This window comes from Eutrema salsugineum, unplaced genomic scaffold (genome assembly GCF_000478725.1).
Source record: "Eutrema salsugineum unplaced genomic scaffold, Eutsalg1_0 scaffold_3, whole genome shotgun sequence".
Taxonomy (NCBI): domain Eukaryota; kingdom Viridiplantae; phylum Streptophyta; class Magnoliopsida; order Brassicales; family Brassicaceae; genus Eutrema; species Eutrema salsugineum.
In genome coordinates, this window is record NW_006256756.1 from 2,068,242 (window position 1) to 2,091,716 (window position 23,475).

Below are 23,475 nucleotides of genomic sequence, written 5' to 3' on the forward strand. Positions count from 1 at the left end.
AAACGCAACCGCGACGTGCGCAGTTTACAAAGGAATTAAGCCCGTTTTACGAAGGAATTAAGCCTGGTTTACGAAGGAATTGTACTGGGAAGATTGGGCCAGACGAGCTCCTAGGCCGAACGCGGCCCGTTAAACAGAAGTTGGTCGGAACTTCTTAAAGGAATCGAGAAAGATCCCGAGTTTGGACGAAACTTGAACGAAAAAAGGAACTCCCGAGAGAAAAGGAATGTCTTCTTGTTCCTAAATCGAAAAGATGTCCCGCGAAAACTGACTTAGAGTGCATATATAAAGGGAGAGGAATCGACACCACACAAGAAATCCCAAGAGACTGAGAGACCGAGAACTCAAGATATTGCTAGCTTCTTAATTTCTTAAGTTTTAGTTCGTTTATCACTTCTATAAACAAACTCAGTTGTATTTTGCCCGATCTAATAAAATCCAAATTTCTGATCTAAATTATTGTTTTGTGCTTTTGTGTGATATGGTATATCAACAGCTCATGAATGATACGTATGTAGTGACTAATGATACAGTTTAAAAGCGAACTGAAAAAAAAAAAACATACATTTACAGTAACGAAATATTAAGTTTAGAAAAGTGCAAGGCTCTTAACCTTGATCGCGGGTTCAAATCCCATGGTAGGCAAACTATATAACATTAATTTATTTTTTCTATTACGTTTCTTAATCATAATTAACCAGAGCAATTAAGAAATTGAATAACAGCACAAAAAATATGAGAGAAAATCAGTTTAGCTAGTGGCATTACATAGATCCTTTCAAATTAAAATCAGTGAACACATAAAAAATAGGCATAAGTTGTATTTGCTGGACTTCAAAATAAAGATATATTATTCATATCAAAGAAAATATAATTAGAAATTAGGTATTAAAGAAATGTTATTAAGGTTTCTTAAATACTTGATGGAGGTCGCGTGTTATGTTATTCCTTGCACGCAGCCGTACATTCTGTTTTGCTGTTGTAACACCTGTTCCCAGTTTGGAGATACAACAAGCACAGGTGCGATTATTATCTTTAGCGTCGCAATTCACCGATATGCAAGGTGGACGTTTGGCTACATTACTTTTTGCTTCGAGAGTTTGGCTATTTTCACCTATATAAACAAAAAGTAACAACAATATAATTTGCGGGGATAAAAAACAAGTATCGATAATATATATGATTAGATGATTGCAATGGTGATGATGATAACTTGATGAAAAAGGGGAAACTAGTATACAAGGCCGGCCCAAAGTGATTTGACGTCTAAAATATATCGTAAAAATAATTTATTTAATCGATTTTTTTTTGCAGCATATTTTTAATATATAAGATCGACTTTTTAAGCCCAAATTAATTTTTTAAACTTAAGATCGATTTTTTTAAGTTCAGAATCAATTTTTTGAAGTCCAGAATCAATTTTTATAAGCTAGAACCGATTTTTTGAGGCCAATAATCAATTTTTATAAGTAAAACTCGATTTTTTTTTAAATATTTGATAAGGATAATGACTCTTATTTATAGGCAATTTTTCCTTCCTATTTTTTGTACTTAATCGATGTGGGATAAAAGTATTTACACACACTTATAAAAAAAATTTGGATTTTTTGGCTGCCTCAAAATTTTTTGACTACCCCAAAAATTAATATCTTTTTTACACACACTAAAATCATTGTTTCACGGGCCTTAGCTGTGGATCGATCCTGCTAATATATATACATATATTCATGCAAAGGAAATAAAGCAATTAGGATGATGCAAAAGATAGCAATGACGACATTGTTTCTTTTGATTATCTTACGACACGTTTTGTTGTTTGATGTGGTTGAAATACCTATGGTAGAGTCGTAGAGGTTTATATATATATAGAAGTATGTAACTAGTCATGCATGTCTTACATGGTGATCCATAAAAATTGGTTAGATTTATTTGACTAGTTTTTTTTTGCTTTTTTTATTTAAGAATTTTGTGGTAATATACTTATATATTTGTATGTATAATATATATATATATGTATGGTATTTAATAAGAGAACACATATTTTTAACAACTTTATGACAAATATGAATGTCGGAAATCAAGGTGTTTTCTTATATTGTTTTTTCTTTTGATTTTGCCAATAATAACATATCCTCATTCTGGTTCGACCGCAAATCAATAAACTAAAAGTTTTTAATGTATTTATAGAAATTGTATATGTAATTTTATAAATATAGTCATACCAATAACAAAAATATGAAGTCTAATGAAGTTTTAAATCTAAATAAATAAAACCAAAAAGAAAACACGACGATTAAAATTTCTAATGATTACTAAAAAATACTAAACTATAAATGTTTAGTTATAATTATCTCTCTCTTTGACTAAAAATAATGTTCACTGTTTCATATCTTAACCCTAGTATCTCACACCGTCTCTTCCATTTCGTTTTTTTACTCATTTCAACTCAGAACTCAAACCCAGAATCTTGTTTTTCTCATCTATTTTTGCACAACTGTTACCATTTAAATCCCAGGTTATAAGTAAATTCTAAAACTTATATAAATTCTTTGGTTATAAGTTTTAAACTTTGTAAAATAAAAAATTGAAGTTTGAATTAAAGATAAGAAGTATGATTAAAACTTACTTTATTAAACTGGATTTGAATACAAGAAGTAAAATACAAAGAGTGGAAATACAAAGATGAAAATACAAGGATGAAAACTTTGGAGAGTATAGAAGTGCAGGGAATTTCTAAGTGATGTCTCACTGAAAATTCACTGTCTTTCTCTCTAGCTTTCTTGCTTACTTATACAAAGGGATTGATAAAACTATCGTAAAGTAAAGATGAAGTGTCTTGATATTGTGTTGGGAGTGCTAAGTAATGTCTTTATTTTTTTTTTTGAAGCTTCAGACTTATCTCCTGAAGATGCTGTCTTCTGAAGATGCTGTCTCCTTTTATTGATTATTGATATTGTCTTCTTTTCTTGGTCTTGATTAATGATGTTGTTTTCTTCTTCTTTTGTATGATTTTTCTGGCAACTTGATTGCTAATTTTGTTTCTTCTCCTTTGAATATTTCTGTAGACTGTAGAGACTTGTTTCTTTTTTCTTTTCTTTTCTTTATTTTCGGATTTTTTTTTTTTTTTTTACATTTTACATTTTACATTTTGAAAATAAATATTTACATACAAAGAGGGTCTTGGGATAATGGACCGCCGTATGGATCTTCGTTTGGTGAAGTGTCTTGTGTAATATCGTCTTCGTCTTCGTCTTCGTCGAAAGATATTTGCATAGCGATGGCTTCTAAGATTTTTTTGATTTTCTCTTTTCTTTTGCTTTTCTTTGATCCTGAGGACGAAGTTGTTGACTCTGTTGGGCTGTTTGGCTTTTAGGGGTGGAGGTAGTTGGTTTTGTTTGAATAGGTGGTAGTGCTCTGGATATTGTTGTAACGGTTTGCTTAATTTGACTATGGATTTGTATACATTTTTCAAGGTTAGTCATGGAGCAACAGTCTAAATTGTACTTGTCCCACCATTTTACTCGGTATTCTCGGACTAATGAGTATGGCATATCGGGTAAAAAAAGTATAAGGTTAAAATGCCAAGATAGTATCCACGGAACCCCCATATCAATATGGAAAGATATTTTTGGTAAAGGGCCTATGGATTCGGGTTTCTCGTGTTTACTGTAATAAGGTAAAGATACCTTGAGTATTGGGGGCGGATAGATTTCTTCGGACGATCCGAACCAGTACCACCATTCACAGAACCATCCTGGTATTGACTTAGGACAATGAAAGTCAAATGATAGAAACCAAGAGTGGTCATAGGTGCGTAGGTAAAAGGCATGTAGGAAGGCTTTTTGGTAGTCTACCTAGGTATATCCTAGAATATGATACCCTGAAACAGAGAATTCTTTAGTGGTGTGAGAGGTAAAGAACCCGAGGTCTTTAGGATTGCATATCCGTAGTATTTTGCAGGTGGAGTAGGAGATGAGGTTGGGGTTGGTTTTATCTGTATGGTGGGTTATTTCGACTGACTTGGTATCGACGAGGATAAACTCATAAAAAGTACGGTTCTTGGTAAGGTTGTCTGTAAGGTATTGGCTATCCTCGTAAAATATACGATTGATAAATTGGGTTAAGTCTTTCAATAATATTGGTTTGGTGAAGGAGGTGGTGAAGAGGTGTTGGCAGTGTGGTTTAAGGAAATAGGAAGATTTTTGGTCAGTAGTTTTTTGTGAGGAGGAGGGAGTGGTTATTTTTTGAGGTATTGGGTTAACAGCTTTTGCATTGGACAAAGGAGGGAATTCTGCTAATGCAGAGTATTGATTACTGGTGGTTATTTGTTTTCCTTGTAGATGCGGTTGATTCTTGATGTAGTCTGTTGCGGACATCGGTTTCTTTTGTTCACTCATTTTGTAGGTCTTGAGATTTTCCCTGTAAATACTCTCTTGTTAGAAAATCAGGTAAACAATTATTTTTCCCTTTTATATATTGTATATTAAAATCGAAAACAGATAAAATTGCTTGCCATCTTGCAAAAATTTGTTTAGAAACTAAATTTTTAACATCCTTTTGTAAAATCTCTTTTGCGGATTTGCAGTCTACTCGTAGCAAAAAAAAATTTATTTATCAAATCGTCTTGAAATTTAGAAATACAGTTTACTATAGATAAAACTTCCTTTTTAACTGTAGAATAATTTTTTTGAGGTCCAAGCCAAATTCCCGAATGAAAACGGACTATTGACTCCTGAGTAGACTCTGACATTTTTTGTTTAAGTATTCCCCCATATCCTATTTCTGATGCATCGGTTTCTACTATCATGAATGCATTAGGATGTGGAATAACTAGACACGGTAAAGTGGTGACTTTTTTCTTAACATCTTGAACTATACTAGTATGCTGACTAGACCATGATACTGGATTCTTCTGCAATCTCTAAAACAATGGTTGAATAATTTTTCTGATATTAGGTAAGAAGTCTGATATATAATTTAAACATCCTAAAATCGTTGTAATTGAGTTTTATCTTTTATTTTATCTGGAAATTTATTTGCAAATTCTATAGACCTAGATATAGGTGTTATAGTTCCTTGATAAATATTATGCCCTAAAAATCTTATTTTTGTTTGAAATATTTGCATCTTTTTTTCGGATACTACTAATCCATGTCTTTTGACTATGTTTAAGAAAGTATATAGATGTTTAAAATGTTGGTCAATAGATTTTGAAAATATTAATACATCATCTATATAAACTATAGAAAAGGTAGAATAAGGGTTAAATATTTCATTCATAATATTTTGAAATTCAGAAGGTGCATTTTTTAAAACGAAGGGCATGAAATTCCATTCATAATGCCCAAACGGCACGGTGAATGCTGTCTTATATTTGTCCTTTTCGGCTATTTGAATTTGCCAGAATCCGCTTTTCATATCAAATTTTGAAAATATGCAAGCATCATATAGTCTTTTCAATAGGTCTCTTTTATTAGGTATAGGATACCTTATCCATTGTATAACATTGTTTAAAGGTTTATAGTTAATCACTAGGCGAGGTATTCCTCTTTCTTTTTCTGCTTGGTTATTAACGTAAAGGCTGAACAACTCCAAGGTGATTTAGATTTCCTTATTAGTTTTTTATCTAATAATTCTTGAATTTCTTTATTACAATGTTCTAGAAGTTCTTGATTCATTTGAATTGGTCTAGCTTTAGTTGGTATAATTCTTTCATTGAAATCCTTTTCGTAAGGAATTTCAACAATATGCTTTTTTCTTTTCCAAAATGCATTTGGGATTTCAGAACATATTTGACTTAATAATTCATTTTCTATTTTCTTAATTTTGTTTATTATTTGTGGATCGTGTAAGTGTTGTTCTATTTGTTGATATTTTATTTCCTATTGCAGATATTGAATATGTTTTTGTTTCCCATTAATTAAATTTATAGATTTTTCTATGGTGGAGTTTTGTAAGGCTAGAATTTCTTTAGTTTTCATAGGAGATAAAAATTCAAAAATTATTTTCTCTCCAACAATTTTTGTAGTGATTCCTAATTCTGTGACTTTGAATGGATAAATTTGTGTGACGAAGGGAGTTCCTAATATAACTTCTTGACTTAAATTTTTAACTAGGATAAATTGTGTTTTATAACAATAGCTTTTATTACAAATCTTTGCTTTGGGTAGTTTATAATTAACTTTTAAACTACTCCCATTTGCACCACTAAGTCGTTCATAGGTTTTTTCAGAGTACTTAGTTGAAACTATTCCTTCTCTAATACAATTATAATCTGCTCCTGTATCTAATAATGCTATTATTTCTAATTTAAAATCATATCCTATATGTAAAGTAATCTTTGTATACCATTTTTGATAGTTTATTTTGTCTATGATTTGGATATATTCTTCCTCATCTTTTGTCTTTTCTTGGTTTTCAGGGTTACTTGCAGATGGTTCAGTGGGAATAGGAGATACGAATTGATGAACTCTTGGTTCTATCAAGGGTATCCTAGCATTTATTTTTAATTGTTCTAATTGTTGTTGGTGGACTATTTGTTGTAATTCTCTTACTTGTGCCTTTAAATTTTTAACTTCTCCTTGTAACTCTCCTGTAGTTACTTGTTTAAACAAAGTAGGAGAAGGGTATTTTTCAAGTATTTTACTAAGGCTAAAAGGTTGTGGAGTAGATAATTGGTTTTCTTTATGTACTATATCTTTTAGTTTTAATAAATTTTCTCTTTTGGTTTCTGGATCATCTATTTTATCTATGATGTCTATTAGGAATTGTTTATCTATATCTTTTGTGATTACATTTATTGTCTTACAGTTGCAAATATCATCGGAGTAATCTTGTGAATGATCAGACGATGAATCGCTTTGGTTTTCTATGATATCTAAAGAGGGTTCACTACTAAGTTCTTCAGAGTTTTCTGATTCTGAAAGTAATAGTTTTTCTAACTTTTCTCTAATATCTTGTTGATCGTGGAAAATTTCGTTAATCTTCTTTTTCATTTTACAGTCAGAAGATTTATGTCCAGGGCGTTTACAATTCCAACAAACAAGTTTTTCTTGTTGAGCTGGTTTCCTGAATTTTTTATTTTTTTGTATAGTAAGAGTTAAAGTACTTTTTTGAGAAATTTTTATTTCTATTATATGGTCATGAATGTGTAAATTTATTTTTTTTATGAGTTTTTTGTCTTTCCCTAGAAGGTGGAGTCGGTGATAACCATATTGCTCACAAAATGAGCCCATAGTTTCACCAAATCTAAATTTACTAGTTTATTTTTTATCCTTATGTTCTTGACAAATTTGTAAGCCTTCCTTTTTAACGAAAGCAAACAATTGTCCGTAAGTTATAGAATCCCAAGGTATTGGTTGTCCTCTAGAAAAGTCTTTTAATTTACTTATTACTAGTGTGTGATCCGCGCTACGCGCGGACGTTTACCATTGTTTTTATATTACGATTCTTCTCTATTATATTATACACATGTTTTTTCCCTTTTTTATAGTTTTATATATGGGAGACTTATGTCTCTTATAAAAGGTGTTATTCGGGGTGTTTTTTTTTAATAATTTTTTGGTTAATGTTATGGAAGTGCTATATTTATTCTTGTTAATTTATTTTTGTTTATGAAGTATTTGTTTTTTTCGTTTTTTTAATTTGTAATTGTGAAAGCACTTTCTCCGTTAGTATATTTTGTATAAGGCCTTGAGTCAAAAGAAGTACAAAATGTCTATATTGAAATCGGGTTTGGATGGTTAGTATGAAAGTTTTTTTTTAGTCTGTAATTTTTTGTATTATTTTATATTGGCTCATTTTCCAGCTATATTTATTTGTTCGTTCGATGTTTATGAAATCTCATTTTGATTATACAAAGCTGTGTCCGTTTCTAGCCCTTAATAATTGTAGGTATTAATCGATAGCTCTCTCAAATGTTGGCAAAACTCTTCTATTGTTGATAGAGGGTGCTTCAATTGAAAGAGGGTGATTGAAATTTTGGTCGGACCAACCTTTTGTTCATACCCATTCCTTTGGTCTCTAATTGAGTCATTTTTTTCATCCTCCTTCTCTTTCTTCCTTGGGTGATTCAGTGACGTTGATTTCGGTATTGTCCACTCTTGCAGTGCTTTTTTCCAGAATCGGTGCCGGTCTAACCCATTCCCATGATTTCTTAGGTATACCTCTATTCGTCATCATATTGAGGAGCTGATCAGTTTCTCAGCTTTGGAATTGGTTTTTTGGGTGTGCCGTTGGTGACTCCAATTTGGCGTGGATTTCATGGATCCTTTTTGGGATTGGTAGAAAGTCCAGCGTTTATGGTTAAGCTGAGCTGAGTTTTTTTTCTGGAAAATATTACTTCCGTCGAAAAATCTGTTTATGCAATTCTCTTTTGATGGTGATTCCGTGATTGTTGTCGTTCATATGGTTTGTTTAATTTTAGTTTCTGGTAGTGTGATATTTGATTTATTTAAAGTGTCTCATCATTTGCCGTAACTGAAGAAACCGGACAAACTATCTTTATATATATATATAGAATCTTTCGGCAAAGAATGATGGTAATCCTGAAAAAAACATTTCTTTCCAAAAGGGTTGATTACAATCATTCCTTTGGAATATATTGGTTATAAATATATCTTTATACCACTTGAAATCTCCTAGGGTTGGACATCTAAGATTTGTTAAAACAAGTTTTTTACTGGTTAATTCTTCAGAAGGGTTTCGTACGAAATGCATAGTCATTGTATGTAATAGTACTTCTATAGCATTTTGGATTTGTTCTTCTTCATAAAGTCCATCTTCTCCTTCTACCCGTCTAGTTTCAGTATGGTTGATAATAGAATCTTGAGAAATTGTATCTAAAGAATTATCCCACCAATATTTTAGTGCTCCATTAAATCCGGAAATGAGGAGGACACATGCTTGTTTGTCCGATAAGCCTTTAGCTTTATAGGCCAAGCCAGTAATCCCCATTTCTTGGAATAGGTTCATCATTTCGTATTCTGACCTACCATCTATGTTCCATTCATATATACCGTCTCCGGTATAAAAGTTTGTAGTAGGGAACTTATGATGTTCTTCAAATAGTAGGTCTGGTGGAGAGTGTCTAGGATAATATGGTTTCTTTGATGGTTGAAATTTTCTTTTTATACGATTAATTTCTACTTCTTCATCAGTTTCAATTTGACTATTTTCATCAATAATATTAATACCTTTATGTTTATCTAGTCGGTCTAGTCTAGTTTTGATAGATTTTAAAATTTCATTTTCTGGAAATTTAACTGGCTTAGTTAAAGGTTTGAATAGAGGTGGTGAAATAGAATTAAAGAGGTGTAAATGAGGTTGATAATATGTAATTACATTATTCTCATATTTTTCAAGTTTATTATCTATGTGATCTATTTGTCTTGATATAGTATGAAATATTTGACTTTGATAATTATTTTGTTCATAAACTATTTTAATACCTGCCATACTTACTATGTCTTTATCATCTCTATTTGCTCCAGTTCTAAATGGTGTAGCTACGATTTGTCTTTGTGGTGTATATAATTTTAAATCTTTTAAGGGTGGATGAACTGATTTAAGTTTTTCACCATCAGTCATTTCCCAAGTATTATATAAGGTGGAGCTAGTGTTAATTGATTCAGTTTTATAAGGGTAATTTATTTTATTTTCTAGAGCATATGTTTCAAACCATATAAAAAATGGAATATTAGCTTCTATTGATTCCATATGATTATACCATACTTCTCGATAGATAAGAGTTGTTTCTTTAGAAAAAGTTTTAAAATACCATTGTCTTTTAATTTTGTTTTTATTAGATAAAAATTCTTTTTTAATGTATTCTTTATCTATTTCAAAGTCTTTAGAAATAACATTTATTGATTTGAAATCAGAAAGTGTTGGAGAAGTAGGAAAATTAGATCCTGCTTCAGAACTTTGAATAGGTTCCGCTATAGGTGCTTGAAAATTAATTGGTTTTTTCTCTTGATTTTTAGTTAAAATTTGTTCTACACTTTCTTCTGATTCAGTACTGGTTCTACCAGTTCTATAGTCAGAGAAAGAGGATCTAGGGTAAAAAGAGCTAATTCTTAATGAAGATGGTTCTCTAAATGATCCAAATTTTAATAGTATTTTTCCGTCACTTTGTTCTGTTATGTTAGAAATAGTTCTTTGCTCAAAATTTCTTAGTGGTTGGGTAATATCTATTTTCCATTGATCGGGAATAGTTATTTCTGTCCATTTTAGTTGCTTTGGTGTGTAAGTAGATGTAGGAGTATCTTGACTATGTACTGCTAGTATAATTGTTTCGTCTTTATCATCTTGCAATAAACATCTTGGATTAAACTCAGATGTAGATTGCTTGAAGTGAATTCGATACAACAATAAGTAGCCATGTCTTTCTTGTTGAAATTTAATTTCAGGTAAGTGTACATTTAGTACTAATGTATTAAATATAGTAGGATCATGTAAACTTACTTGAAAGTTTGGAGCACAATTAAAATATACTGCTCCATTACATAGATTTGATTGTACTGCTCTTAATAAGGAGTCTTCAAATTTTAATAAAGTTTTATCTCTTAATAACATAAGTATAGGGGAATCTATTCCTGTTCTGGATAGAGGTTTTATTGCTATTTGTATTAATCCAAAATGAATATAATTAAATTTCTTTTTTCTATAACTTTCTAATGCCATAGAAGAAAGCAATTTAATTTCTTCAAATTCATTTTGTAATGATATAGTATGTTCATGTTCTTTTATTGAATATGCAGTTTTAAAATCAAAAGTTCCTATCTGATATATATTTTCAGGATTAACATGAGGTATTGATCATGTGATATTTCTTTATTAAAAGTTGTAATTTTTGACATTATTTCTCTTGAATTAATTATTTTTTTGAGAAGCAGAAGAAACAGTATGTTTAGACTTAAACCATTTTCTAACTGAAGATGCCATGCTTTAAACTCTACTTTAGACTCTTTGCAAGTTTTAATGTATTTATAGAAATTGTGTATGTAATTTTATAAATATAGTCATACCAATAACAAAAATATGAAGTCTAATGAAGTTTTAAATCCAAATAAATAAAACCAAAAAAAAACATGACGATTAAAATTTTTAGTGATTACTAAAAAATACTAAACTATAAATGTTTAGTTATAATTATCTCTGTCTTTGACTAAAAATAATGTTCACTCTTTCATATCTTAACCCTAGTATCTCACACCGTCTCTTCCATTTCGTTTTTTTACTCATTTCAACTCAGAACTCAAACCTAGAATCTTGTTTTTCTCATCTATTTTTGCACAACTGTTAAAGTCAAGTGACAAAATTAATTTGGCCAGTAAAGTTAAGTGGTTCAAAAACAAACCGAAACCCAGCGGATCGGTTAATAAAGGTGGGTTGCGGTTTTTATGGGGTTTTCCGGGTTTTTCCGGTTGTAAACACCTCGGTTTTAGAATTATATCCAGACTAGATTACTGAGCAGGTTACGGGTTAACCGGTTCAACCGGCCAATCTGGTCCAGAGTCTGAAAACTTTGTACTTATTCTTCCCAACTTCTAATTCTCTCCTTAGTATTTTTTAGTAATCAATAGAAATTTTAATCGTCATGTTTTTTTTTTGGTTTTATTTATTTGGATTTAAAACTTCATTAGACTTCATATTTTTGTTATTGGTATGACTATATTTATAAAATTACATATACAATTTCTATAAATACATTAAAAACTTTTAGTCTATTGATCCGCGGTAGAACCAGAGTCATTCCAATTGATCCAATGACCCATACATTACCCCCGGTTTGATGTCTGGGTCGGGTTTAAAAGCATTGTTTATAAATGATCTCGCGAGTCTGTTCGAAAGTAAATTAAACCATTTGAGCTACAAAGCTTTTGGTCGACCATTAATATGCAAGAACTTGAGTAAATAATCGAATATCTACATGAAAGAAACAGACTTTAAAGGAAAACAACCAAAACTGAATAGCTTATTCAATAGTGTGTCTAAAAGTTTCGGGGCCAAAGAGAGGCGTTGGAATTTTCATTCGGTTTATATATTCAGTCAAGAACCAAATCGGAATCGAATTTTTTTTTTTCAGTTTGTAAATTTCAGATTTGGTTTTTAATAAACCTAACATTATCATAGAGTTTGAATAAGCATTTGACATATTGGTTGATGGGTTAGAGAGTGTAACTGATAAGATATTTTCTCCTTTTGTTTCTGAATTTGTTTTTCTATTTAAGATCATAACACATGCAATGAAGGATCTACAAAAGCTTTCTCCAGAGATTGTAACCATTAATCAGTCTTTTGAAATGGAAGGAGCTGAGATTGATAAGGTACACAAGTAATTTAAACAGTTTTCTGAGTTACATAATAAAACATTATTCCTACAGGAAAGAAAAAAAAACAATAACAATTCTTGAGTTAGCGCAAAAACCGTTCTTTGTTTACCTGATGAGTCTTGTTGACCTGATTGATGAATCCCAGAAATGCCCCAAAAACAGATGTTGATTTTCTTCTACGAGGATCTCAGAGCTATTGGTGATTCTTGGATTATGGATAGTGACTGGATTTATCGATCTAAGTACAAGAACAGTGGAGTTGAGAAGAATAAGTTAGATCGTCTTGGTTTGTTCACTAAACACTTGTTGGATTTATTTAGTTGATGATCTTTCTAAACTTAGAGAGTTAAGGTTTTTTGTTGTTCTTCTTCTTATTCTCTGCAGCGGAGCATGTTTTAACAGCTCTTGATGGACTTATCAAGATGACAAGAGAAAGGTTCGGTATGATGGATCTTGAATCTGATGGAAGAAAGAGTTTTACAGGAAAAGGTGTTCCATCAGAAGCAAGAAGAAGTTTTACAAGATCTGTGTCATACTCTGAAAGTTACAACTCTTGTTACCCATCTCTATTAACACCGAGATCGGTTCTTCCCGATGATGATGTCTAATAGTAACTCAACCGCCACCGCCACCGCCACCTCCATCATCACCACAGCCGGAAAGAAAAGCTTTGACTCCTCCACCGCCACCACCACCTTCAAAAACACATGATTTGTGGAGATTTTTGTAAGATCCAGAGTTTGGAGTCTGGACAAGAAGGTGCTGTCGTTGGAACATGAAAATGACGTGGCAAAAGGAAATGAAGAAGCTGATCTGGCGGTAGCTGAATGGAGCTAAATGGAAGATTACTTGTGCATCAAGGAGGATCTTTGCAAATTATATTTTGGAGATTTCGAAGATCTCAACAGAAAGGAAAAGCTGGAGAAGTGGTGATTAGGTTAGCCGTTTTAGAGTATTGAACGAGCACAAGAAACTAAGCAAAGAGAGAGTTTAGGGTTCTTGGTGAGTGAACAAGTTTAGAGTCACACAACAGTTGTTGTTTCAAGCTTGGATAGATTAGGAATCGGTCAGTGTCAGCTTGCTGTAAGCAAAGTTGTGATAATGATTAGACAAGTCTAAAGAAATTGTCTAAGTGATTTCTAATAAAGTGCAAAAGATTTTGCTATATCCGAATCAACTTGCTTAAATCTCTGTTTCACTGGTTTTACAATATTTGTCAACTTCAAAACCCAGAATTTATAAATGGCGATAATATTCCGTCGATGCCGGCACTTCCAGCACCACCAGGTAGCGGAAGATCCTTGCATGCCAAGAAAGCAACTAGCAAATTGAGACGATCAGCACAAATTGCTAATCTCTATTGGGTTCTCAAAGGAAAGCTTGAAGGTCATAGCGTACAAGGAAAAACAACAAAAGCAAATAAAGGGCAGAAGAATGTTGCAGAGAAATCTCCTGTTAAAGGTGCAAGATCAGGAATGGCTGACGCACTTGCAGAGATGACAAAAAGGTAGATACTTGCGTCACAAGTCTTAATCTATATTTGCTGAGTTTTGACCCTTTCGTTTGTGTCACAGATCGAGTTATTTCCAGCACATCGAAGAAGATGTGCAAAAATATGCAGAAAGCAATAGATGAACTGAAATCTTCAATACAGCATTTCCAGAAAAGACATGAAAGAATTGCTTGAATTTCATAGCAAAGTGGAATCTGTTCTTGAGAAACTAATGAAACTCAAGTATGTTATCTCCTTGTTCTTTGAATCGACTCGCTGATTTCCATCGAAATATTTGCAATGTATATATATAACACTTTTTTTTTTTGGATGCTTTAGGTTCTCGCGAGGTTTGAAGGTTTCCCTGAGAAGAAACTAGAAGCAATTAGAACAGCTGGTGACTTGTACAAGAAGTTAGATCGGATTCTAGTTGAGCTCAAGAACTGGAAAATTGAGCCTCCATTAAACGATCTTCTCGACAAGATAGAGCGTTACTTCAACAAATTTAAAGGAGAAATCGAAACGGTGGAACGAACAAAAGACGAAGAGGCTAAAATGTTTCAGAGACACAACATTAATATCGATTTCGAAGTTTTTGTTCAAGTCAAAGAAACTATGGTTGATGTTTCATCAAACTGCATGGAGCTAGCACTAAAGGTTTTTTATACATATCACAAATCAAGCATTTTATCCTCGGCGTTGAAACTGACTAGATCTCTCTATGTTTTCTAGTAGAGGAGAGAAGCGAACGAGGAGGTCAAGAGCAGAGAAGAAAGCAAGATGAATAATATGAAGGAAGAGAGAGGTAAACCGCTATGGAGGGCTTTTCAATTTGCTATCAAGGTTTATACATTTGCAGGAGGTCACGATGAACAAGCAGATCATTTAACAAGACAACTTGCACATGAGATTCAGACAGATCCTGATCAAACAGATTCAGCCATCGTGTCCTAAAAACCAAGAAGAAATTGATGCTTGAGATGGTTGCAATGTAACATTTTTTTTGTTGGTCTCTAGTATTGATTTTGGACCAATTCAAAGAAAGAGAATTTTGTTTTCATTTCCTATACGAAATTAATTACAATATAAGTGGCAAACTCATTCTAATCCTTGTTTACTAATCTTTTTTAGAGTCTTCTAAGTATTTGTCAGGTCGTTTCCGGTACCTAGGAGGCTTTAGGTGAGGTTTGGAGCAGATGGAGTCTTTGGAGCAAAAAGGAATAAAGGAGTTGAAACTGAGCAAAAGAGCACAAATTATACGCAGAAATACCACTTCCAGTTTCAGAGCACTCGCTCCTGGCGCATCCACTTGTGGAGCACTCGCTCTGCAGTGGAGCACCCGCTCTAACCGTCTGAAGAAAAATAAGAAAACTAATTTTTACCTAGTTCTGGGACACAAGAAAATGAATAAAAAAAGAGGAGCCGCCCGAGAGAGAGACATGTTTTTACTTTTTATGATTCTTAGATTGAGAGACTACTTTGGAGAGTTTTTGCTTGTAAGATTTGTGAGAAGAATCTCTGCAATATTTTAGAAGAATTCTGAACCCCTTGTTCTGAGTTTTATTCATGAATTCCTTTTTATCTCTTGTTTCTGTTCTTTTCGCCATGTCTGAGTAGTCTCTATTAAGGTTTCTTAATGGATTTCATGAGGTAGTAAACTAAATGCAAATAGGAATTCATATCGATTGTCTTCACCAATGTTAGTCTTAATGCTTCAGGTTGAATTGATCACTCAATCTGCGATTTTAGATAACCTGTTCATCAAAAGTGTAATAGGTTGCTAGAAAAAACATTGGTGAGCAGCTCGTCCTTAGCCAACGACAGTTAATGCTAAGCAGATTGTGAAAAAATCAAACCTTGTCGTTAATGCTTGTCTGCGATTTCTAGGTTCAAACGACAATTTAGAATTCTAGGTTGTTAGAAAAAGTTATTGATGCCACGACAGTGGATCGATATTGCATCTATGTTTGAGTTCGAAACTTGTCCTTAAACCGCACCCTGAATAGCCATTTGGTTTCTATTTCTAAATTTCCTACGAATTACCTTAGTCTAGTGCCTTGTTTTATTGAGTTTAATTTGTTGCTAAACCAACCAAATCTTTTTCTGTCTTAGCTTTTTCTTTCAGTCCTTGTAGAGTCATAGTGCGATGCTGGTCCTCTAGAATTCGAATCTCTCTATATTACAATCACAAGCTGTGAACTTGCAGTAGAAACTAGGAATTTAAATCCAGTGTACCAAGATGATATATTATGGTTTTTATGGTTTTTAACCATGGTATAAGTCCTATTTATAGAGTCTTTTTAGTGTATTTCGAGTCTTTTGGAGTTTTTTCAGGTCCTAGGTACGTTTGGAGTTTAACTGGAGACTTTGGAGCAATTTGGAGCTTAATCAGGATCAATTTCGTCAAGAATGGATTTTGTGCTTTAGTGACGCTCGACACCATGGAGAGTGACGCTCGACACTTGTTAGAGAAATAAGGAAAATGCGATTTTGTTTCCTATTTAAAGAAGGAGTTGGGCCCAGAAGTTCTCCAATAATTACAAGGAAGCCCAAAACGTGTTTTTAAGTTATAAATAGGGTTTTTAGCCACCTTATATCGATACTTAGATTTTCTTAGAGAGAGAACTTTTTTTTTGAGAGCTTTTGGGGAGACAAGTTTGAAACTCTGTTCCGGAGAGAGAAGATTTCGAACCCCTGTTTATTAATCTATTTACTGTTTACTGCAATCTATTCAATCATGTTTATTGCTTCAAGCTCCATGTCTGAGTAGTTTGTTTGTTAGGTTTAGGGTTCTCATAAAGGTTTTCTCTGGATGTTTAATTAATTGATTTAGTTAGGGTTCATAATCTATTTAGTTCTTCACCATAGGTTGTTCTTAAAGCTAATTCTGGACTGGCCACTTAGAACTTAGATCTTAGGTTAATTGATTGACACGGAAGTGTAATTGAATAACTGGAAAGAACCTAGGGTGAGCAAAGTAGCTATTCGCAAAGGAATTTGGTTTAGATACTTTGTGAACATATCGAACTTGTGAATTAAAGCTGGTTTAAATCTTTAGGGTTTGCAAATGAATTTGGAATTTTAGGATTTTAACTTAGATAATTCTCACAACGGAAGTTGATTAATTATAATTTTGTGATTCGAGTTCAAGAACCGTGCTTAAACCTGAACCCTGATTAATCGATTGATCTGCATTCATTGATTTCCTGAGAAACGCCCTAAGCCTAATCTCCATCCATCTGAATCTTACAAACCGTTTTTATTGCTGCTTAGTCTAATTCTGTTGCATTGCTATTTATTTACAATATTTCTGCTTAGCGTAATTCGATCTCTATAAGGTTTATTGAGTGATCTCTCGTCTCTGTGGTTCGACCTCTACATACTACAACTGCACATCTGTGCTCTTGCAGAGTAGCTTAGGAATAAACTTTGAGCAGATCACAAGATTACATGGTTTCCATGGCCATCCAAAGGAGAGATTTGAAGGTCATCAGTTTGAATACCGCCGATACTTAATCTCATCTAGTCTCTAATCCAAGGAATTATGGGTTTAAGGCATAGAATTTCTTAGTTACCAAAATAATAAAAGTTACAAAACATAGGAAGCAACCAAGCAAAGATGGAAGAAGTGACGCAGGTGCCAAGAGAAGGTAGGTTTCAAAAGAATCCTTCAAAGTCAACGACACACTCTTCTTCAGGAACATTATCTTCCATGATATGTCTCGTTATCTCTGTGATCATCTCTTTCTTGATAATCCTCGATCATATCCATGTCTTCTTCGTCATGTCTTCTTCGTCGTCTTCTATTACTGGAGGTTCTTGGGAAAAGAAGGGTATTCTCTTCACTTCCCTTTCATCTTCTGTCTTCACAATCGAACCTGCCAACATCAAATTATTGGGACTATTAGATCTATGGGGGTCAAATCAAGCTTGTTAATTTGAAGACAAAAATAGTAAACTTGAGTTGATGGTTTTTTTTTTCTTTCTTTTTCTTTAATTTTGTAACTAACAGCTTACTTATCTTTGACTTTCCTAACAAAATTTCTTCTTCATCTTCTTCGGATTGAAAAAGATTTTGCATCTCTGGGATCACTTCTTTATTTACTTCCATGAGAGAAGAGCTTGAAAACATAAAGATGTTGTATTTTGACATTTCTTGATGAATGATGTTGTACTGTAACCAAATAAAATAAAAAAGGCTAGTGGAGTTTTCCAATAACTAACTCTAGAAACATTTGTTTAAAAGACTTTTAAATGAATTGAATACCCCAGTCTATCTCTATTTACTATGAAATTAAAAATAGCTTGATTTCAAATGTATTTGTTTGGAGTAACTTGATCATTTTGAATTTTTCCATGGTGAACCTTTGACACGGAGAAAACATAATTTACCCAGTTACTTTAAGAGTGATTAAAAAATAGCTTGATTTCAAAGGTACTTTACCGAATGTTTTTAGTTAAGTGTTTTTCATTCAACGAATGCCGTTAGTTAATTTCTGTTCCTCAACCTACAGAAGTCAATGGAAACTAAAAAGGTAAAAATAATCCGTTTGAAAATGATGTGCGGACTACTAGTTATTAGTCATAAAATGGATCGTTACAGGAAGTTATATCATGAAAGCATTCGATTCAGGCTTTGGAGTTTGATTCAAACATCACAAAACAATTTGTGCCTCAGGCAAAGGGGTAAAATATAGAAAGCCGTACTCTACAGTCACACAACATTAATGGACTAAAATCAAAACATGACAAAACTGCTTGAGAATGAGAATATTTAAGAAGAGAGAGAGAGAGAAAGAAAAAATTGAAAGACACCAAATATGTGCATAAGAGCAACAGCAAGAGAGCTTGTTAAGTGAACTTGAAACATTAACCAATGCATGAGTCAATCTGTACAAAGACCTACAAAAAAATGGTGCAGTGTGAAGCATATACCGCCATTTCTAAGCTCCCATCAAATCAAGAACCATGCAGCAGTATGATAGAATTAATTGTACGGTCATGATAAATAATCAGTCTCCAAAGCCAACAAAGATAGATTCATACATACGTTTAGAAACACACCAACACCAAGGTCAACTAAATCAACTTCAAAATGCAACCACAGTGGGGAAAAACCAGGCTACCATGGTGTAGTGCTCACAAACGGTGGAGGATATTGAATCTGGATCGTCATTTTCAACATGATAAGGAAAAATATGCTTAACATTGAAGACGTTAGTTGTGCGTATGTCCGGTGTGAGGCAAGACGCGATACGCATTTGCGTCAATACGGTCAAGAATCTCCACTGGACCTAGTTTACGTGAAGGGAGCTTATTGTACTCACTTGCCGGCATTCTTTCTTTTTTCGAAAAAACCCATACCAGATCACCGACGTTAAACACGACCTCAGGACGATGCTTGTCGGCTGCAGCTTTGTACGTTGCGGAAGAAGCTTCAAGATTAGATCGCGCTGCTCCATGAACTGTTTGGACATTGTCAACAAAGTCAACAGCCTGCCCATGAAGACGTGCACGATCAGGAAGCAATGCCAAATCCAAAAGACCCCGCAGAATCAGGCCGTATATCACTTTGAATGAGTAGAAACCCAAACTACGATTGGTCGCGCGATTATGAGCGAACTCAGCAATGCAAAGCTTAGAATCTCATGACTGGAGATTATCACCAACAAGACTTCGAAGCATATTTCCTAAAGCACGGTTAGTAACCTCTGTTTGTCCATCTGTCTGAGAATGAATATACGGTACTCATATCAAGATTCGTACGGAGAAGCTTCCAAACAAACCTCCAAAAATGCCTAAGAAAACAAGTGTCGCGGTTTGAAACAATCGAAGTAAGCAGCCCATAAAGCCGATAGATTTCTTGGAAAAACAAAGAAGCCAAACGAACCGCATCTGTAGTGTTCTTCCAAGGTATAAAGTGAACAATTTTCGAAAATCTATCAACCACCACAAAAATAGAATTGCTACCCTTCTATGTACGACGAAGACCGAGAATGAAATCTATGCTAATGTATATCCGGGATTGTGTGGGCACCGGTAAAGGCAAGTATAAACCCGCATTGGAGGTAGAACCCTTAGCTTGTTGACATGAGCGGCAACGTTCAACGAATCGAACAACATCACAACGTAAGGTCGGCCAAAAGTATGAATTAGACACCAGCTGCAAGGGTTGGGCCCTCCCAACATGTCTTTCGTCATATAGTTTTTCAATAATGCAGAGACGTTAGCTACACTCCGGAATGCAAAGCTGGTTGCTTTTGAACAAAAAGCTCTCATGGAGGCTAAAGACAAAAGAAGTGTCTGCCACGATGTCGCCCAAAAAGCTCTCATCAGAGCAATACAGCTCGGAGAACGTTGAAAAGCCAAGGACTGATGTTTGCATTATAGAAACTAATGCATGACGTCGGATTAATGCATCAGCCACGATTAAATTTTCCTGCTTGGTGGCGAATTGTGAATGTAAACTATTGCAAAAATATAATCCTAGTAGCATGATGAGATGACGCCTTGGCTTGATTATCCAAATGTTTAGTGTCATGGTCAGTGAAGAAGACAAACTCGCGATGAAACAAATAATGGCGCCAATGCTTGATAGCTTGAACGACCGCGTAGAATTCGATGTCATATGTGCTATAACGGATGCGAGCACTAGAGAGTTTCTCATTATAGTAAGCAATCAGACGTCCCTGCTGACTTAAGACTGCCCCTATACCCAACTTAGATGCATCACTGTGAAATTCAAAGCTTGCGTGAAGTCGGGTAACACCAAATTGGAGCAAACGTGAGCCTATCCTTGATCTCTTGAAAGGCGGTTGTAGCTGCTGGAATCCAATTGAATTTTCCCTCTTCCATACAATCCATAATGGGAGCCATGATAATGGTGAAGTGTGGGACAAAACGACGATAAAATGATGCAAGTCCATGAAAACTTTGAACTTTCGTCAAAGAACAAGGCTCAGGCCAAGAATGCACAGCGTCCACCTTACTCTGATTGACAACAAGAACATCCTTGGAGACCACATAACCCAAGAAAAGAACATGATCAATACCAAACTCATACTTATGCTTTGTAACAAAGAAATTATCATGTCGCAAAATGTCCAAAACACTCCACAAAGGCTCGCTCCTCAAGTGTCGTACTGAGAATCAAAATATTTTAACAAACTTCCCAATTTAAGGCCGAAGAGCTTGATTCATGACTCGCATAAATGTGCTAGGGGCATTAGACAAACCAAAGGGCATGACAAGTCATTCGAATAACCCTTCTCGCATTTTAAACGTTGTATTCCATTGATCTCTGGGGTTGATACGAATTTGGTGGTAATCATTTTTGAGATTGTTGCGAAAAAATCGTTCATGTTCCAATCTGATCCAATAAGTCGTTCGGTCGAGGAATGGGAAAACGATATCGAACCGTAATTTTTTTAATAGCACGGCTGTCAATGCACATCCTCCAAGAGCCATCTTTTTTTTGGATAAAAAAAGCCGGCACAGCACAAGGGCTCAATCTCTTGTGAATATGGCCTTTTGCGATCAACTCTTCTACTTGACGACGTAAGTTCTCATGTTCTTGGGGGCTCAGTCGGTAATGAGGACGATTTGGAACGTATCACCGGGAACAAGATCAATTTGGTGTTGTAAATCGAGTAGAGGTGGTAAACCCAAAGGCAAATCGTCTAGATAATGTCTTCAAACTCTCGTATGAGTGCTGAAAAAACTGGTGGAACTGGATCCTTGGTGGTCGGCATAGACGGAGATGATGGGAGAAGTGCCAAAAGAAATCCCACATTTTTCAGTTCTTTCTCAAACTGCACTCGGGAACAAATCTCGTGAAACTTGTGGATGGACAATAACCTCATTCTTTGATACTAGAAGAGAAGACAGTTCAGAAGCTGGTAAAAAATTGATTTTGCGATTGTCAAACACAAAACTATATGTGTTTTTCTTGCTGTTGTGATATGTATCTTGGCCATATTGCCATGGTCGTCCTTAAATGAAGTGGCTTACATCCATGGGCGCAACAGTCGTTGAATCAAACTGAGCCAAGAAATTCTGTAGTTGAGGCCAAAGACCGCCAATTAAACGCGTCACCAATTGCATCGTAATAACAAGTAAGCTTCGATATCCTTGGAAGGATTTCTAAACAAATTCGGATCTTAACTCAAAAGATCAAGAGATCGGCTGAATTAATGGGTCGAGAGTACTCCTCTCAGTGCTGTTTCTTTCTATTTTTTTTTTTAATTAAGTTTTCAAAAGCAAAGATGAAAGAAACACAAAGTAATGGATCTTTTATATAGCCGCTAACACTGACCTGAGGCTAATAGGAATCCAATTACGAAAGGGAAAAAGACTTAAACATCAATGATATTAAAAACAAAAGAAAAGGAAAAGACGTAATAATTTAAAGAACTCATTACCAAAACACCAACACTAATGATGGTTTTAAATATCTAGATAGGGATGCTCTGCTTCAAAGACCATAGTGCTCCAAGTGGATTTTTTTTTCTGCCAGAGAGATAGATAACGTCGACTTAAAAGCTCCCAAAATATGTAACCCTTCTTAGAATATTTGATCTTCATAAAATCAAAGAACCCTGCAGAATATGATGAAATCAATCTTATTAAGGGATGTCCTTAAGAGTAATCGGTAACATATAATAAAATTTTGATTCATACCCCAATAATATTTGCTTCAAGTGGATTTTTTGCCAGCAAGAATGATAGAAATCTGCAGGCCTCTGCTAAAGGCTTCATTGAACAAAATCCGAGTTTGCATATTCTGAAAACCGGGCAACCAAGAAAACATGGCAACTGGAGCCATAACTATCAACCCAAAGCACAAGTCGTAAAGGCGAGCAACCGAGATCACTGTGTCCCAAACCACTGTTGATATCAGAAACGGTCTTAGTACTTGAGCTATGGAAATCAGTCCCCAGCCCGTAGGGATAAAAGCCAAGAGACTTATCAGCAAATCAACAAATGTAAGTTTTGTGAACTGCAACATCAGCACGACCACAAGGACGGTGAGACATATAACTAAGAACTGAATGACTCTGTATTTGATATGCTCCTTGACAGAATATTTTTTCTGACCATAGATTGTTGTGATATATATTGCAGCAATCCCAATAATGCATCCCCAAGAAACCAAGTATACACCAATGCTGGTCCGGTTATCTGCAATGCGAAGATGGTACACGATGCTATACTGGAAAAAGAAGAACCGAAGATCAAGTATAATCTCAAGCAGTTTTCCCCAAACTCCGGTTGTTTTCAGATGCTCTTGTTCTTCGTTCCACCACGTAAACCAGCTCTGATCTGCTTTGGTAAACAACCCGCCTCTGGACCATAGCCAATTCATGAAATCGTCAAAATCATACACTGTTTTGAGCCAATCGAAACCAGATGGGTTAAACAGAAATGGAGAAATCATCCAAGATGTAATAAGGAACCAGCTCGAAATCGTCATTAGTATGTAAACAAACGAGCTCTTAGCCAATGGGCTATAAGCCGCATACACCAACAAGATAACCGCGAGCTCAATAGCCTTGATGAAATGAGTTCGAGCATACAATCTGTAGTTTTCAGCAAATTTCTTATGTTCCACCACAAAACCTCTTCCAGTGGCACGGTGCTACTGAGTCA

The 23,475-nt window shown here is 34.4% G+C and overlaps 3 protein-coding genes and 1 pseudogene across 3 annotated transcripts in view; 1 reads left to right on the forward strand and 3 right to left on the reverse strand.

Annotated features, from left to right (window-relative positions):
- Positions 1 to 942: 942 nt before the first annotated feature.
- LOC112085150 (EMBRYO SURROUNDING FACTOR 1-like protein 8) lies at positions 943 to 3,273 on the reverse strand. The gene is given in 4 exon segments (XM_024154177.1): positions 943 to 998; positions 1,001 to 1,114; positions 1,724 to 1,834; positions 3,171 to 3,273. Coding segments are annotated over 4 exon segments (384 nt in total).
- Positions 3,274 to 12,236: 8,963 nt separating this feature from the next.
- On the forward strand, positions 12,237 to 14,781 carry LOC18014444 (uncharacterized protein At4g04980). Its single transcript, XM_024154178.1, is given in 11 exon segments — positions 12,237 to 12,329; positions 12,498 to 12,621; positions 12,720 to 12,927; positions 12,929 to 12,960; positions 12,962 to 13,061; positions 13,492 to 13,842; positions 13,910 to 13,955; positions 13,957 to 13,997; positions 13,999 to 14,074; positions 14,167 to 14,484; positions 14,560 to 14,781. Coding segments are annotated over 11 exon segments (1,599 nt in total). The 5' UTR covers positions 12,237 to 12,248.
- A 2,703-nt stretch (positions 14,782 to 17,484) lies between these two features.
- On the reverse strand, positions 17,485 to 17,980 carry LOC18014445 (annotated as a pseudogene).
- Positions 17,981 to 22,098: 4,118 nt separating this feature from the next.
- LOC18014299 (callose synthase 11) overlaps positions 22,099 to 23,475 on the reverse strand; it is a 9,206-nt gene continuing 7,829 nt past the window's right edge. The window contains exons 3-4 of the mRNA XM_006396577.2: positions 22,507 to 23,464; positions 22,099 to 22,424 (exon numbers count right to left, since the gene is read on the reverse strand). Coding sequence (XP_006396640.2) covers positions 22,523 to 23,464 — 942 coding nt within the window. The 3' untranslated portion in view covers positions 22,099 to 22,424; positions 22,507 to 22,522. The remainder of the gene's footprint in view (positions 22,425 to 22,506; positions 23,465 to 23,475) is intronic.